At 55.1% G+C, this 12245-nt stretch overlaps 8 protein-coding genes across 8 annotated transcripts; 3 read left to right on the top strand and 5 right to left on the bottom strand.

Moving 5' to 3' along the window:
• Positions 1-236: 236 nt before the first annotated feature.
• Positions 237-2199, bottom strand: W97_05449 (uncharacterized protein; the record flags this gene model as incomplete). The annotated part of the gene is made up of 4 exons (XM_007783479.1): positions 237-589; positions 785-1885; positions 1942-2060; positions 2126-2199. The coding sequence occupies 4 exons, from the start codon at positions 2197-2199 to the stop codon at positions 237-239; spliced, it is 1647 nt and encodes a 548-aa protein (XP_007781669.1).
• A 602-nt stretch (positions 2200-2801) lies between these two features.
• W97_05448 (uncharacterized protein) lies at positions 2802-3624 on the bottom strand (the record flags this gene model as incomplete). Its single annotated transcript, XM_007783478.1, has 5 exons — positions 2802-2837; positions 2899-3048; positions 3105-3268; positions 3332-3438; positions 3575-3624. The coding sequence occupies 5 exons, from the start codon at positions 3622-3624 to the stop codon at positions 2802-2804; spliced, it is 507 nt and encodes a 168-aa protein (XP_007781668.1).
• A 320-nt stretch (positions 3625-3944) lies between these two features.
• Positions 3945-4453, top strand: W97_05447 (uncharacterized protein; the record flags this gene model as incomplete). The annotated part of the gene is made up of 2 exons (XM_007783477.1): positions 3945-4021; positions 4075-4453. 2 exons carry the CDS (start codon positions 3945-3947, stop codon positions 4451-4453), a joined length of 456 nt encoding a protein of 151 aa, XP_007781667.1.
• Positions 4454-4580: 127 nt separating this feature from the next.
• Positions 4581-5095, bottom strand: W97_05446 (uncharacterized protein; the record flags this gene model as incomplete). The annotated part of the gene is made up of 3 exons (XM_007783476.1): positions 4581-4627; positions 4688-5030; positions 5081-5095. The coding sequence occupies 3 exons, from the start codon at positions 5093-5095 to the stop codon at positions 4581-4583; spliced, it is 405 nt and encodes a 134-aa protein (XP_007781666.1).
• Positions 5096-5455: 360 nt separating this feature from the next.
• Positions 5456-6511, top strand: W97_05445 (uncharacterized protein; the record flags this gene model as incomplete). Its single annotated transcript, XM_007783475.1, has 2 exons — positions 5456-5576; positions 5628-6511. 2 exons carry the CDS (start codon positions 5456-5458, stop codon positions 6509-6511), a joined length of 1005 nt encoding a protein of 334 aa, XP_007781665.1.
• Positions 6512-7501: 990 nt separating this feature from the next.
• On the bottom strand, positions 7502-8449 carry W97_05444 (uncharacterized protein; the record flags this gene model as incomplete). Its single annotated transcript, XM_007783474.1, has 1 exon — positions 7502-8449. The coding sequence occupies one exon, from the start codon at positions 8447-8449 to the stop codon at positions 7502-7504; it is 948 nt and encodes a 315-aa protein (XP_007781664.1).
• A 642-nt stretch (positions 8450-9091) lies between these two features.
• On the top strand, positions 9092-9788 carry W97_05443 (uncharacterized protein; the record flags this gene model as incomplete). Its single annotated transcript, XM_007783473.1, has 2 exons — positions 9092-9147; positions 9215-9788. The coding sequence occupies 2 exons, from the start codon at positions 9092-9094 to the stop codon at positions 9786-9788; spliced, it is 630 nt and encodes a 209-aa protein (XP_007781663.1).
• Positions 9789-10415: 627 nt separating this feature from the next.
• W97_05442 (uncharacterized protein) lies at positions 10416-12170 on the bottom strand (the record flags this gene model as incomplete). The annotated part of the gene is made up of 3 exons (XM_007783472.1): positions 10416-11864; positions 11935-12014; positions 12074-12170. The coding sequence occupies 3 exons, from the start codon at positions 12168-12170 to the stop codon at positions 10416-10418; spliced, it is 1626 nt and encodes a 541-aa protein (XP_007781662.1).
• Positions 12171-12245: the final 75 nt, after the last annotated feature.

Genomic DNA, 12245 nt, shown 5'->3' with positions numbered 1-12245 from the left:
GGGGCACTTCCAATTTGGTCTGCGGGTCGACTTGTCTTAGCCTGTCATATTATATAGTAATAGAGAGATTGTTACTAGCGAAGACACACTTAGCAAGTCACACCGGAAGGATTCTAGCTGCAGATATGGCATGGCAAAGATGCAAGACGAGCCATGTGAGCGGTATGAATCTCTTTGCGTTCATTCCATCCGTAAGCAAGCGTACTCTACAGCAAATGTAGTCAGCTGTCTTGACGCTACGCCTCCTCATCATCCTCCTCCTCCCCGCCACCATTCCCTTGCTCTCCGAATTTCATAAACTCTCCCGCATCCGACCCCACAATCTCCTGCCAGATCTTTTTGACACGCTCAAGCATGCCATCATCAAAAGCCAGGTCCAGACTCGATTGCGGAAATCTAAGAATCCTGCCTTCGCTCGAAGATGCTGAAGCCGGGGTATCAAGAGCGGACTGGCTCTGCTCATAGCGCAGAGACCACAGGACAGTCGGCGAAGGTTCTTCGCCGACACAATGAAGAAGCTCCAAGACGGCGCGGTCGAGGAGTGCGAAACCAGCGGCGCCGGGAGCGGTCATACTTGCGTATAGGACGCCTTTAAAGCAGTCAGCAAGCTGCATTGCGGAGGTTTTGAGTGGGAAACGCAGTAGGTGTGAGCCAGTATCAGTTTGTCAGAGATTGTATCTTCAATGAAATTGCAGACAATGTAGATAAGTATTCGTCAAGGTTGATCATCATAGTAGGCGAAAATAGAAAGATTTGCACAGGTGGACATAGTAGACAGACTTACTTTGGCCATCTGGACATTCGCCTGTATCGCTCGTATGCATAAGGATGTGGACTGGTGAATCCGTAGCTGACTCGGCTCCACCGTCGGACAGACTGCCGGCGGGGAAGACGACAACGGCACCTGCTGGTGCGGGAGCGCCTTCGGCGAGCGGCGGAAACAATGACTCGAGACGCGAAGAGATTATCGATATCGAACGACGAGCGGACTGCTGGGCATCTTGGCTGGAAGTCGAGGCCGACGGCAGGTCTTCGTCGGAGCCCACAATGCAGGCCGCGCTGACGACGTCCACACCGTCTTCGCCAGCAAGCACTGTGTCGAAAGCTTGAGATGGGCTTATGTCTGTGTCGCTAGCAACGTTTGCGCATTCGCTCTTGACCTCGATTTTCGTAACTCGTTTCCCGAGAACGTACGTACCACCGCCTACTGCGCCAGCGCGACACGAGACTTGGGCAATCTCTGCTAGGCCTCCCCACTTCGGTATGACCGCTCCAAAGCCAGGCCCGAATAGCCCTATGGACCGAAGGTGCCTAGCTATACGCGGCAAAGCAGATTCAGTGGTCGTCTCAAGAGGTGCAGAAGGTGACAATGTGAGCGCAAGGAGCATATTGTGGGATGCCGCAGGGAGCTTGAACTGAATGGAGAGGAACTCGGGGAACGGCGCCTGACGGTGTGCTTCCCAAATCTCTGGCTGGTTCTCGTAGTCGGCTACGAAGCGGAGAAACTTCATCAAGGCCCGCTTCGACCGGATATCGAGGCTCTGGTCTGCGAAGACATCTTCTCTCCCGCTTGGTATCCTGGTAAGGCAGCCTTTGCTCGCTAATGTGGCATCTTCACCTCTAGCGCTGTCCGAGACCTCTGGATTTGTGTCGGGCGGCGATGCTGGTGTGTAAAGCCACCAACTGCCGACTGCCAGAAATTCTAGCTGTCGATAAACTTTGGTGGAAAGAAGAACCGGGAGGAGCGCGGAGCGAGTGTAGATTATCTGCGGAGCAAGCGCCAGGCTATACGCCCGCGAGAACGACAGCTTTGGTCCATCATCATCTTCAGTGGGTAATGAAGGCTGTTCTATCGCCGCATTGTGGAAGGGTAAGTTGAGGTCACCTACAGACTGTATTAGCTGATGGAGCCCCAAATCAACATGCGAGCTAGAGTGATACCTTGAGTCAGTTCTTGGGCCCATGACTCGGCCTCTTGCAGACTGAAGGCAGCTTCCGCCCCTCCATAGTGTCTGTTCTTGTCGATGTGCAGCACTTTCTTGCCTGAGCGGGACAGGGCTCTTCACCATTGACTGCGTCAGTCAGAATTTGCAGGCGACTCCGTGCAATGGGTGCGGTAACCTACAAAGCCAGCAGCGACTGTTGTAGGCCGGTGCCGGCAATGAGGACGTCCCAGGCTGTGTTGTTCAACGTCTCCATGCCGTGTTGAGTTTTGAAGCTGCGTGTGGTGTCGAGTTGTCCTTCAAGGTCGTCGAGACATAGGTCCAAGCTAAGAAGTCTGACTAAGCAGCAATTTGCACAAAACATCGAATCTCTAGCATTTCGTCTGTCATCACCGCTCACGCTGGCAGCGCACTGGAATGTGGTGCGCTGTGATGCTTGGACATCTTCAGTGATTGTTCTCATGTGGGCGGAAGACCAAGCTCCGTCCTGTATCTGCTGCTCTGGATTTTACCTGAAAGAAGCGGTTCGTTTTGTGACGCCACATACATAATCCAACCAAACGGTGTGCACACTTCAGATCGAGCCCATTCATTTCTTAGTTTACCGGCAGTTCGACGCCTCTGGCGTCCGCTTCAGCATGAACTAGGGCGTCGAAGCTCTATTGCATCCTCTGTAGGAGCTCACGGGGGTGCGATATCAAGCTTCAAGGTTCGCATTTCTCTTAGGGAGGAACGGGGAGGAACGGGGAGGAACGGTTCAATTTAGGTGAGCCGTTGTTGGAAATCTATCTCTAGTGGTTTGGCCTACTCTCCCCTATGCATGCCTGGAGGCACCTACTCCATGCTGTGAACCCCTGCCTACAACTTCGAAAGGACGGCATCCGCACCAGAGACCTAGGGAGTCATCAGCGACCTTATCGTTTAGCAGATGACACACGCTTCACGCTCTACTTACCGTAACCTGTCTCGGATCAGACTCGTTCTCCGCATAGCTGACGGTCCCATCCTTCTCGATAATCATAGCCCAGCGGCCATTGCGGTCGCCCATCCCAGCAGCCCAGCCGTGGTTCTCGGAGAACTTGGTCTTGGTGTCGGCCAGGAACAGCTGTTGAAACCCAAGCATGAGCTGTGGTCCCTTCCATGGATGATGACACGACCTACGATGTGGTCGTCCTTGACCTGGTTGACCTTGCCCCACGCACACATTACCCAGCAGTCGTTGGAGGCGATGACGGCCACGATGTCCACGTCCTTGCTCTTGAGCTCGTCGTACTTCTGGATGTAGGGAGGGAGGTGGTATGCCTGGCAGCCGGGGGTGAAAGCGCCTGCAAGATCGTTGAGTAAGTCACGGAACACCAGAAAGGCAAGGATCAAGTACTGAAGCCTACCGGGTACGCTGATTAGGACGACCTTCTTGCCCTTAAATTCCTTGTCGGCATCATACTCCTGTGGCCTGCCGCAAGAGGTTGGGTCGTCGTCGGTGATGGGAGCCCATCTGTGATATGTTATTAGCCGTGCTCACACCAAGTTGACCCCCCAGCGCCTCAAAAGCTGGCACTCGTTGCAAAGCATGCAACTGAAGCATTCTTCGCGGGCTATGCTTGGAAGCTCTCGAGTAGTTCATCACTCACTCGAACTTGACGCCACTAGGGAACTTGTCTCCGACCTTTAGAGGTGCCATGTTGTCTCAAGAAGTTTTTGGTTGGACTCTGTGGAGGTCGTTAATATGAATGACGTTACGGTTCTGGAGAATGCACAAAAGATATGTTTTTTGGAACGGCTTGAAGGTGATCGACAGGCACAGGTGGTGGGGATGAGGGCGGGGTCGTTGAAGCGTTGTGCCGAGATGATCCAAATTTCTGGATGACGCCATTGTATTACATACATCTATAACATCAGAACATAGCTCTGTTAGAGCTGTCAAAGGTCACTAAGATACTCGGATTCTGAGATTGCCGCTACGAGTTCGATTCCCAGCTCCACACTACTGGCGGAGCGGATATGTCACTAATACCACCATTCAGCGCGGGAACCGCACAGGCAAAAGTCAAGAAGGCCCAGGATCTTTGGAACACCAAGTGCTCCTTTCCCCAGCCCAGAGGCGACCAGATACCCCTAACCGAAAGCCTAGGGATCCACAGAACGTAGCTAAAGCCTACACCGAAGACAGCATCTGGCGCAACCGCTCCACATTCCTCAAGGGCCATGACGAAATCACATCCTTCCTGACCACCAAGTGGGACAGGGAGCAGAACTACCGTCTCCGTAAGGAGCTCTTCGCTTTCCAAGACCACAAGATCGCGGTTCAGTTCTGGTACGAGTACCAGGACAAAGAGGACGGGATGAAGTGGAAGCGGTGTTATGGCCTAGAGGATTGGACGTTTGCGGAGGATGGTAGGATGAGGAAACGGATGATGAGCGGGAACGATATTGAGATTGGAGAAGAGGAGAGGTGGTTCAAGGAAGGTGTCGACGTCGAGGAGGTTGATATTGGGGAGGAGCACTGGTGAAGCCGGAGCTGTTAGGTTCTACGTGACCAGGTTGGCCAACCATGCCGGGGTGCGGTTCGACTCCGGATGCGCTTCAGCTCCTTGAGGGCGGCACTTTTCTGTCAGTGCGTCTCATCTCGTAGACACTTCAAGCTGGTGGTGTGTCATGAATAACGACTAAGAGGAACTTCGCATCTGGAAGACACCGTCAGCCGCTGTTGCTTTGATTCCACTCCCCAACATGACCTGACATACCAGGCACAATGACTAGCTCGTTCTTCTTCGTTCTAACCCTCAACAGCTTCGCTTCATCTTCCCCATCCAATCCCCGGATCATAGTTCCAGCCGCCTCGACAAACGTCCACACCGAGCGGGCGACATCTTCAGCACTTTGTATACCGCTCTCCTTCCTTCCGTTGCCGTAACTTTCGGACGTGTCGTCTGAGGTGGGTAGCGTGCCGTTGGCGTTCGCTCTGCTGCTGGTAGAGATGAGGCCGGAGGTTCGAACGATGGCGCCGGTCTCGCGGGAGAGAACGAGGGTACTTTGGACGCCGGGCTTCTGGCTGAGGCGGGTTAGGAGGGCGAGGGCATCATCTGGCTGGGTTCAAGTTAGGACATAAGGAGAGGACTGTGGGCTTGAAGGCTTACTGCTGACGGTGTCATGATGTAGAGGAAGAATAGGAGGATGATAGAACGCGGTGAGGCGATTGGCAGCGCCTTTAACTCCAGCTCATCTTCGCTTTGGTAGTAGGGGTTTGAGTCCCACCAAGTGCACCGCGAGGTTTCTCAGATATCTGATATCTGACGATGCTTGGCGCCGCGGAAGTTTCGCCGAAGAAGATCCGACATGCTCCGCCAAAATTCTTCGAAAGTCACCAAGGTTCAAATCTTGGACCAGAACTTGAACGTAGACTTGCAGACTCGCAGACTCGCAGACTCCGGCCTGCCTCATGCTTCTCACTCGGTCTACGACACATCAATCCAGGCATTTCCGGTGCCGCTTCATAGACAGCGGGTGACAAGATGGCGAAAAGCGCAAAGCACAAGAAGGAGAAGAAGAAGGACTTCCAGAAGCCGAAGCTCAAGGTTGGAAAGGCCAAACCGAAGGCTGCGAACTTTACGGATACGAGCTTCAAAGCCAAGTGTACGTATACGCTACATCATCACTCTCGAGCTCCAGCTAACCGAACTACAGCGATCGTCCTCGTCCAGCAGTCTATCTTGGCTGCCGCTCCTTCGGCGACCTCACAGTTCTCGCACCACCTGTCGATGCTCTCCCACAAATCCGACACCCAAGTAAAAGAGTCCCTAGCCTACCTAACGACCGCCCTCTCCACCAAGCCCGCCGACGCGCCCCTCCCCCAGCCCATCACCCTCATCCTCTCCAAAGTCCAACCCCTCGTCCACAGCGCCTCTCACGGCGTCCGCCAGCAACTCCTCAAGCTCCTGCAAACCCTCCCCCCAGCCGAGCTAGCCGGCCACACCGACCAGCTCCTCCTCTGGACCCGCGCAGGAATGACGCACCTCTCGACCGACATCCGCTCCACCTCTCTCGACATCCTCGAATGGCTGCTCCTCGCCGCGGGCGACGACGTCGTCAGCTGTGCAGGCGGCTGGTTCAAGACGTTGAAGACGTTCCTCGGGCTGCTGGGCTGGCAGGCCCGCGTCGACACCGACAGCCACTGGACGAGCAACCGCGCAGTTTCGAGTAAACCGAGCGATGCGAAGGCGCAGGGCAGGACTCTGATGGCGCTGGCGGCGTTGCTGCGCGCTGGACTAGCTCCGCCGAAAGACGACGGCAAGGATCTTGGGCCGGTGAACAACTTCCCGCTCTGGCGTACCGACGCCCATATGGCGAGAGGTGGGTTCGCGCATCTGAATCTTTTTGGGCCACCGCGCGATGAGGAGTCGGAGATGTATGGGGATCGGGGGGACCGTCAGAGGATTTTCTATGAGCGATTTCAGTCGTCGATCACGGCAGGATTGGGAATGGCGAAGAAAGAGGGTGGAGAGGTTGGCAGAGCGGCCGCTGCGGTTAGGAGGGCGATGAGTGAGGGTATGGCGGATTATGGCGATTAGCACAGGCCATCATGCGGGTGACAGAAACTGCTGGACTTCAAAATCACCGAAATTCATCGTTTTCACCATGTCTCTAAAGATCTTTTGATGTGACGAACTGAGTTCAGGCTATCCAGCTTCAGAATTACAACTCCAATTCGATCGCAGCTCTGTCAAGATTTGAAGTTTTCAAGAAACTTTTCTGATGTTCTACATCCTTAGTTTGACCTAGGCTCCTTTCCCGTCTCGAATACATGGACGCTTTTTGAACAAGCAAACACCGTTTCACGTCTAACTATGGCTTCAACACGCTTACGAGGCTGTATACGGCGCCTTGCGCCTCGGCCCTTGACTTAGCTCTATCATCATATTTGACGTTAAAGCGTTCAATCGGTCGTCAACGCAGTGACCTACCAGTTCGCACGACTTCGAGTCCAGCGATTGTTATCATTGGGGTGGCCGTCCACTATGTACACAAGACGATTCAGAGCTTTGCGCAAATAGGAACTCGTCGTGGTAGCGATTCTCTCTATCATCGCGAATACATTCGTAATTCAGGACCAGAAACCAGTAGCAGCAGTCTGTCTAATCCACACTGCCTTCTCGAATGCGTGCGGGTCAGCATTAGCCCCCGGAACAGTTTCGTGACACAGAAAAGCGTCTCTACCGGAAGAATCCACTCGTTCGCTTTAGACCTTTAGACACTCTGTACCGAGTGCGGCAGAGCATCGGAACAGCCTCCTTGACGCGTTCCATGGCACCCACGCTTCACCACCTCCTCGCGCATCATCTCCGCCTCTTCTCCCACATCCGCAGGCCAGTTCAAGGCGAAGACATAACGCTGCGGCCCAGTATCCAGCTGCCTCTCGCAGCAGATCCGCGACACCAGGTCACAGCCCGCACGCAACCTTTTGGCAGCGCCTCCGCTTTCGGCTTGGAGTTCCCATAACCCCAACCCCAGAACATCTTCTTGAGTTCGTTCAATGCCGCACTGCATTCCTCTCGTTCAGTTCAGCCGCCCCCATATTCTTTGTCCCCGATCCCCTTTTCACCCCCCGTATCCTCCTTCCCCGCAAACGCCCCCATCTCCACCAATTCACCCACACCAACCCTCCTCCCCACCGCCCACGCCCCTTGCGGCTTCAATCTTCGATAATACCCCTCCTCCTTGCTTTTCACCACGAACCCCCGTCTTTTGTACCACGCCAGAGCCTCCCCATTCGCCTCCCAGACATGCGCGCAGACTTGTACGACGCCGTGACGCGTGTGCGCCGCCAGTGTCACGGCGTATAGGAGGTGGGTTGCTAGGCCGTGGGCGCGGTAGGGGGAGAGTGTTGCTAGGGTTGAGATGTAAAGGACTGGATGGGAAGGGGAGGTGAGGGAGCTGGTGGGGGAGGAGGGAGGGGCGGGAAGGAGGCGGCAGCGTATGCCTGCCACGACGCGCGGTTTCGGTGGTGCAGATCTCACAGTCTCGTGAGAGGTATCTGTCGTGGTGGAGTCGGGCGTTGTGGCCGTGGCAGAGCCGGCTGGGGCTGCGGGCGGAGTGTCGTGCCAGAGCGCGACGAGCGTGATGCTGGATGTGATCGGGTCGGAGAGGATCTCGTCGTAGAACTTCTGCGGGTAGGGGATTGGGAGCAGGAGGCTGTTGAGGCGGCGGAGGGAGGGGAGTGTGCTGGGTGTTACGGGTTCGAGGGTTATGTTTGGAGGCAGCGGACGGGGTTTTCTGGACGGTGGCACTGGTGTCGGGGGCGTCGTTTGGGCTGCGGGTCTTTGCGGTGGTGGTGGGAGGGTGGGGGTTGAATGCAAGGTTGGCGCTGTGGTGGGTTCGGTAGAGGCCTTCGCGGTGAGAGACTTGGGGTTTGGAGGAGCTGGAGGAGCTGGAGGAGCTGGGGGAGCTGGAGGAGGCTCGGCGACGGCCCTCGGCTTGTTCAGCCAGGCCGATATCGATGTCTGGAGCATGGTGTCGCGCGTCTGTCTTCCAGGTTGCAGAGCAGTTGGAGTGACGAGAAGTCGCGTGCCCTTGCAGTGAGTGACACGCCGAATCACGGGCCGGGTTACAGCTCGCTCCACTCACAAAAAAGTTCCGGGCACCAACTGATTAACCTCTGGGAGAGCCAAGTTTTCTCGGATAAACCTCTAAGTAAGCTCAGCTTTTAGCCTACATAGTGTATATAAACCATGTATACTTTAAATGAGCGTTATATATATTTCTTATATATATATCCACTGCAAATTAGGTGATTAGAAGTTAGATGATTAGGATTGGCTATCTAGTAAGAGTATAGAAACCTATTCCGATAAATTGCGGCTCTAAGTAATTTAGAATCATAAAAAATTCGGCCGAAAAGTCATAATAGAAGTATATATAATGCTTAGAAGTTATACAAGCGATGAATATTCACCTTATAGATGGGCTTAGCTCTAGTGAAGTAAGCTGCAAGTGGGGCCAGGTCTTTTTTTCTTGGGTGCCCAAAGCTTTTTTGTGGATGGTGCGAGCTGTGTGCCCGTTACGGACGTGCTTCCGCCAAGCAGGAACCGCAACCTCCAGCAGTTGGGCGGAAAAGTCCCGGATAGCTGTCAACACCACCTCTATACCTCACCATGGGCGCGGGAAACTCGAAGCCCGAGGGACAGCAGTCGCAGCATGTCTTCGCCGCGTATGTCTCATTCGATAAGCCATTGGCGCTTACTGGAGGAAGATACCTCGGGGCTAACACGGGACAGAGACACGCCCATCCGGTTCTCCAACGAGCTCGTAGAGAAGCTGCAGAGCAGTCCTGAGGTACAGCACCCCCTCCGCTTCCCTGACGCGAACGCGCAAATCTCAACAAAACTGCCGCAGTCCGACACGACCCGCGCCAAAAACCTCGAGGCCCAGATCCAAGCCCGCATAACCGCCGAGCTCGAGAAGATACAGTCCACCGAGTCCGCCCGCTTCAATAAAGTCTCCGAGGAAGTATCTGCCGAGCCCTCCTCCTCGTCCGAAGACTCCTCCCCCTCCATCGGCGAGAAGATTGCCGATGCCTTCTCCTCTCAGTCCACGCTAGACGCGAAGCACAAGAAGCAGCATCTAAGCCACGACAGCGTGTCAAAAGAGATTGCGGAGCTGAAGAGGAAGCTCGAGGGGCGGAAGAAGCTCGAGAAGGCGGATCCCAGCGTGGAGAAGGCGAAGGAGGAGGTGGTCAGGTGTTTGAGGGTTAACGACCGGCGGCCGTTGGATTGCTGGCAGGAGGTTGAGAACTTCAGGCGGGAGGTCGGGAAGATGGAGAGGAATTTTGTTGAGAGGACTGTACGATAGAAGCGCAGTAAAGTGGAAATGAAAGCAACGGGTATATATTGTAAGTTTGTGAGACGGTCACCTTGGCCTTGAATGCCGGACGACGCGGACGCGGTAACTTGAAGGAACACTAGAAGAGCATCAAGTGTTGTTTCTTGACCACCAATTGCACTGCTTCCTCGCAACCAGACATGAAAGCGAAGCCTGCACAAGTGGCTCACCATGTGTTCAAAGTCCTTACCTCATCAACCTCTGTCTCTGAGCTCTTCTGTGAACAGCAAGATTCGAAGAACTGTCTAGCTCTCCCAACCGGCCGTGCCCTGCTCTATAGGCAAGCTTAGAACCAGTGATTCGTCCATTCGAGCCCGGCAAGCCCTCTTCGTACGTACATCAGGCGCTGCTCGAGCAGGATGGAGCCTCTTATATACTCTACCCAAGGCTAGTATCCTCGTTATTTCTATGTCGTTCTCACCACAACGAGGTTCCAAGTTCCAGTCTCACTGTAAGTTCAGGACAGACAGCTTTTCTACGAAACAACCCGTTTTTGTTACAAGTAACTCAAAGATGCATCTACAACTCGCCTCTCCCTCTACCAAATTATCTTTTCCTATATACCAATGCTCAACCACCGTCCCAGTCCACCTCCGCTCAATCATCACTATCACACTCCTCGACATCGTCCGGCTTCCCCACCTTCCCCGCCACAAGCGCAATCAGCGCTGCACCCACCCCACTCCCATCCTTCGCAATCCCAATCCTGATCCTCTTCTCCCCCTCCTTCCCGATCCCCTCAATCTCTTGTAGCGCCTCCCGCATATACTCCTCAAAGTTCGGATAAAACTCGACCAAACTCCCATCAACGCCAATATCAATCGTATCCTCCTCCTTGACCTCCCCACCCTCGGCACCTTCCTCATGCTCCGGGCCCTCGCCGCGGCCGCCCGAGGGCTCGACGCCGGACTTGTCCTCCGTGGACTTGACGTCCAGCTTGCCGGACTTGAGGACCACGGCGCCGACGGCCACGGCTGCGAGGCGCGCCGCACGCTTCCCGATTGCGTTGGCGATCTCGCGGACGGCGAGGGCGTCTTCTTCCGAGGTGGCTGGGATTTGGAGGTCCTTATCCAGCGCCTGACGCGTGACCCTCAGACCCTTGGAGTTATCCGCGGCGCAGATCGACAAGAAGCTAGTATCAATACCCCACTGCTTGTACAGCGGGCTGGTATCAAGGATGTTAGTCGTGGAATGGATATCATTCTGCGCGCTCGTCTCGTCCGAGAACAGCGGGACTTTCGGGTCCTCAGTAAGCGCCAAAATAGCCCGACGCAGGATCTCGCCGAGGAACATGCCGCTAACTCTTTTCTCGAACATCTGGATGCCCGGGTTCACGGATTCCTTATCCAGCGCCTCGTCGTAGGGCGTGTTGGGCTGCGTCTTGAGATCATTATCGAAGGAGCCCCATTCCGTGTTGATGATCATTTCGCCCGTTGATTCGTCGTAGTCGCCTGCTTCTTTGCTCGCACGCAGCTTGGTCACGTTGTCGAGCTTCTCGACGTAGGCGCCGTTGGTGCCCGTGCCGAAGATGGCGCCAAGCAGCGTCCCGGTCTTGCCGGGGGAGGTGTAACTGCGCGCCATGAGGGTGCCGACGGTGTCGTTCACCAGCGCCGCGACGCGTACGGGGAGGTGCAGCTTGTCGATTTCTTCCTGGAGCAGCGCGCAGACGTCGCGCCCGATGGCGTCCTGGATGTCGAACCCCTTGGTCCAGCGAATCAGCGTGCCCTTGTTAATCCCGATCTGGTGGACAGGGAAGCTGAAGGTAAAGCCTAGGTTGAATATCTCCTCGTCCTTGTAGCCCTCCTCTGCGCTGTCCGTCTTGCGTCGGCGGATATGTCCTTCGTAGTGATCCGTGTGATGCGTCTGAAGGAACTTCTCGATCTGCTTTGCTAGGAAGGAGAAAAGCTCGGTCGAGGTCTTGGCCACCATCAGGTCGCGTGGTATGGCAACTTTGGACTGTGTGAGCGAGAAGGTCGTGTTGCCGTGCAGCTCGATGCTGCAAACGCGGAAGTTTGTGCCGCCTAGGTCGACGGCCATGTAAAGGCCCTATAGGGATGTTGTCAGTATAGTGTTCAGCGGCGCTAGTTTAAGGCTGAGGGAAATGTGCATAGCTGACCTTCTCAGTGCCATTGGGCACAGCAGTGACATACGTCGGGATCTGGCTCATGTGCGTGCCATCCTTCTGCAGGCCCTCCTCTGCCGGCAAACCATATCAGCAGCAGCCCTGCAGTTCTTCTCCAACTTCGTATACGCACCCATCTCTCTGACAAACTCCCTCGCAGCCGCATCGACCTGCTCTGCTGAGAAGTCGAACTCGGCGGCTACCCGCTTCGCTGCTTCTGAGAGAGCCATGCTGCGTTTTGTGGGCGCGTGGAAGGGTTGAAAGCTGTCTGCTGTGAGGATTGGACAAGTAGACTCGGTGTGGAA

This window comes from Coniosporium apollinis (assembly GCF_000281105.1).
Source record: "Coniosporium apollinis CBS 100218 chromosome Unknown supercont1.27, whole genome shotgun sequence".
NCBI lineage: Eukaryota > Fungi > Ascomycota > Dothideomycetes > Coniosporium > Coniosporium apollinis.
Note: the sequence above shows the minus strand (reverse complement) of the source record. Positions and strands in the feature narration are given on the sequence as shown.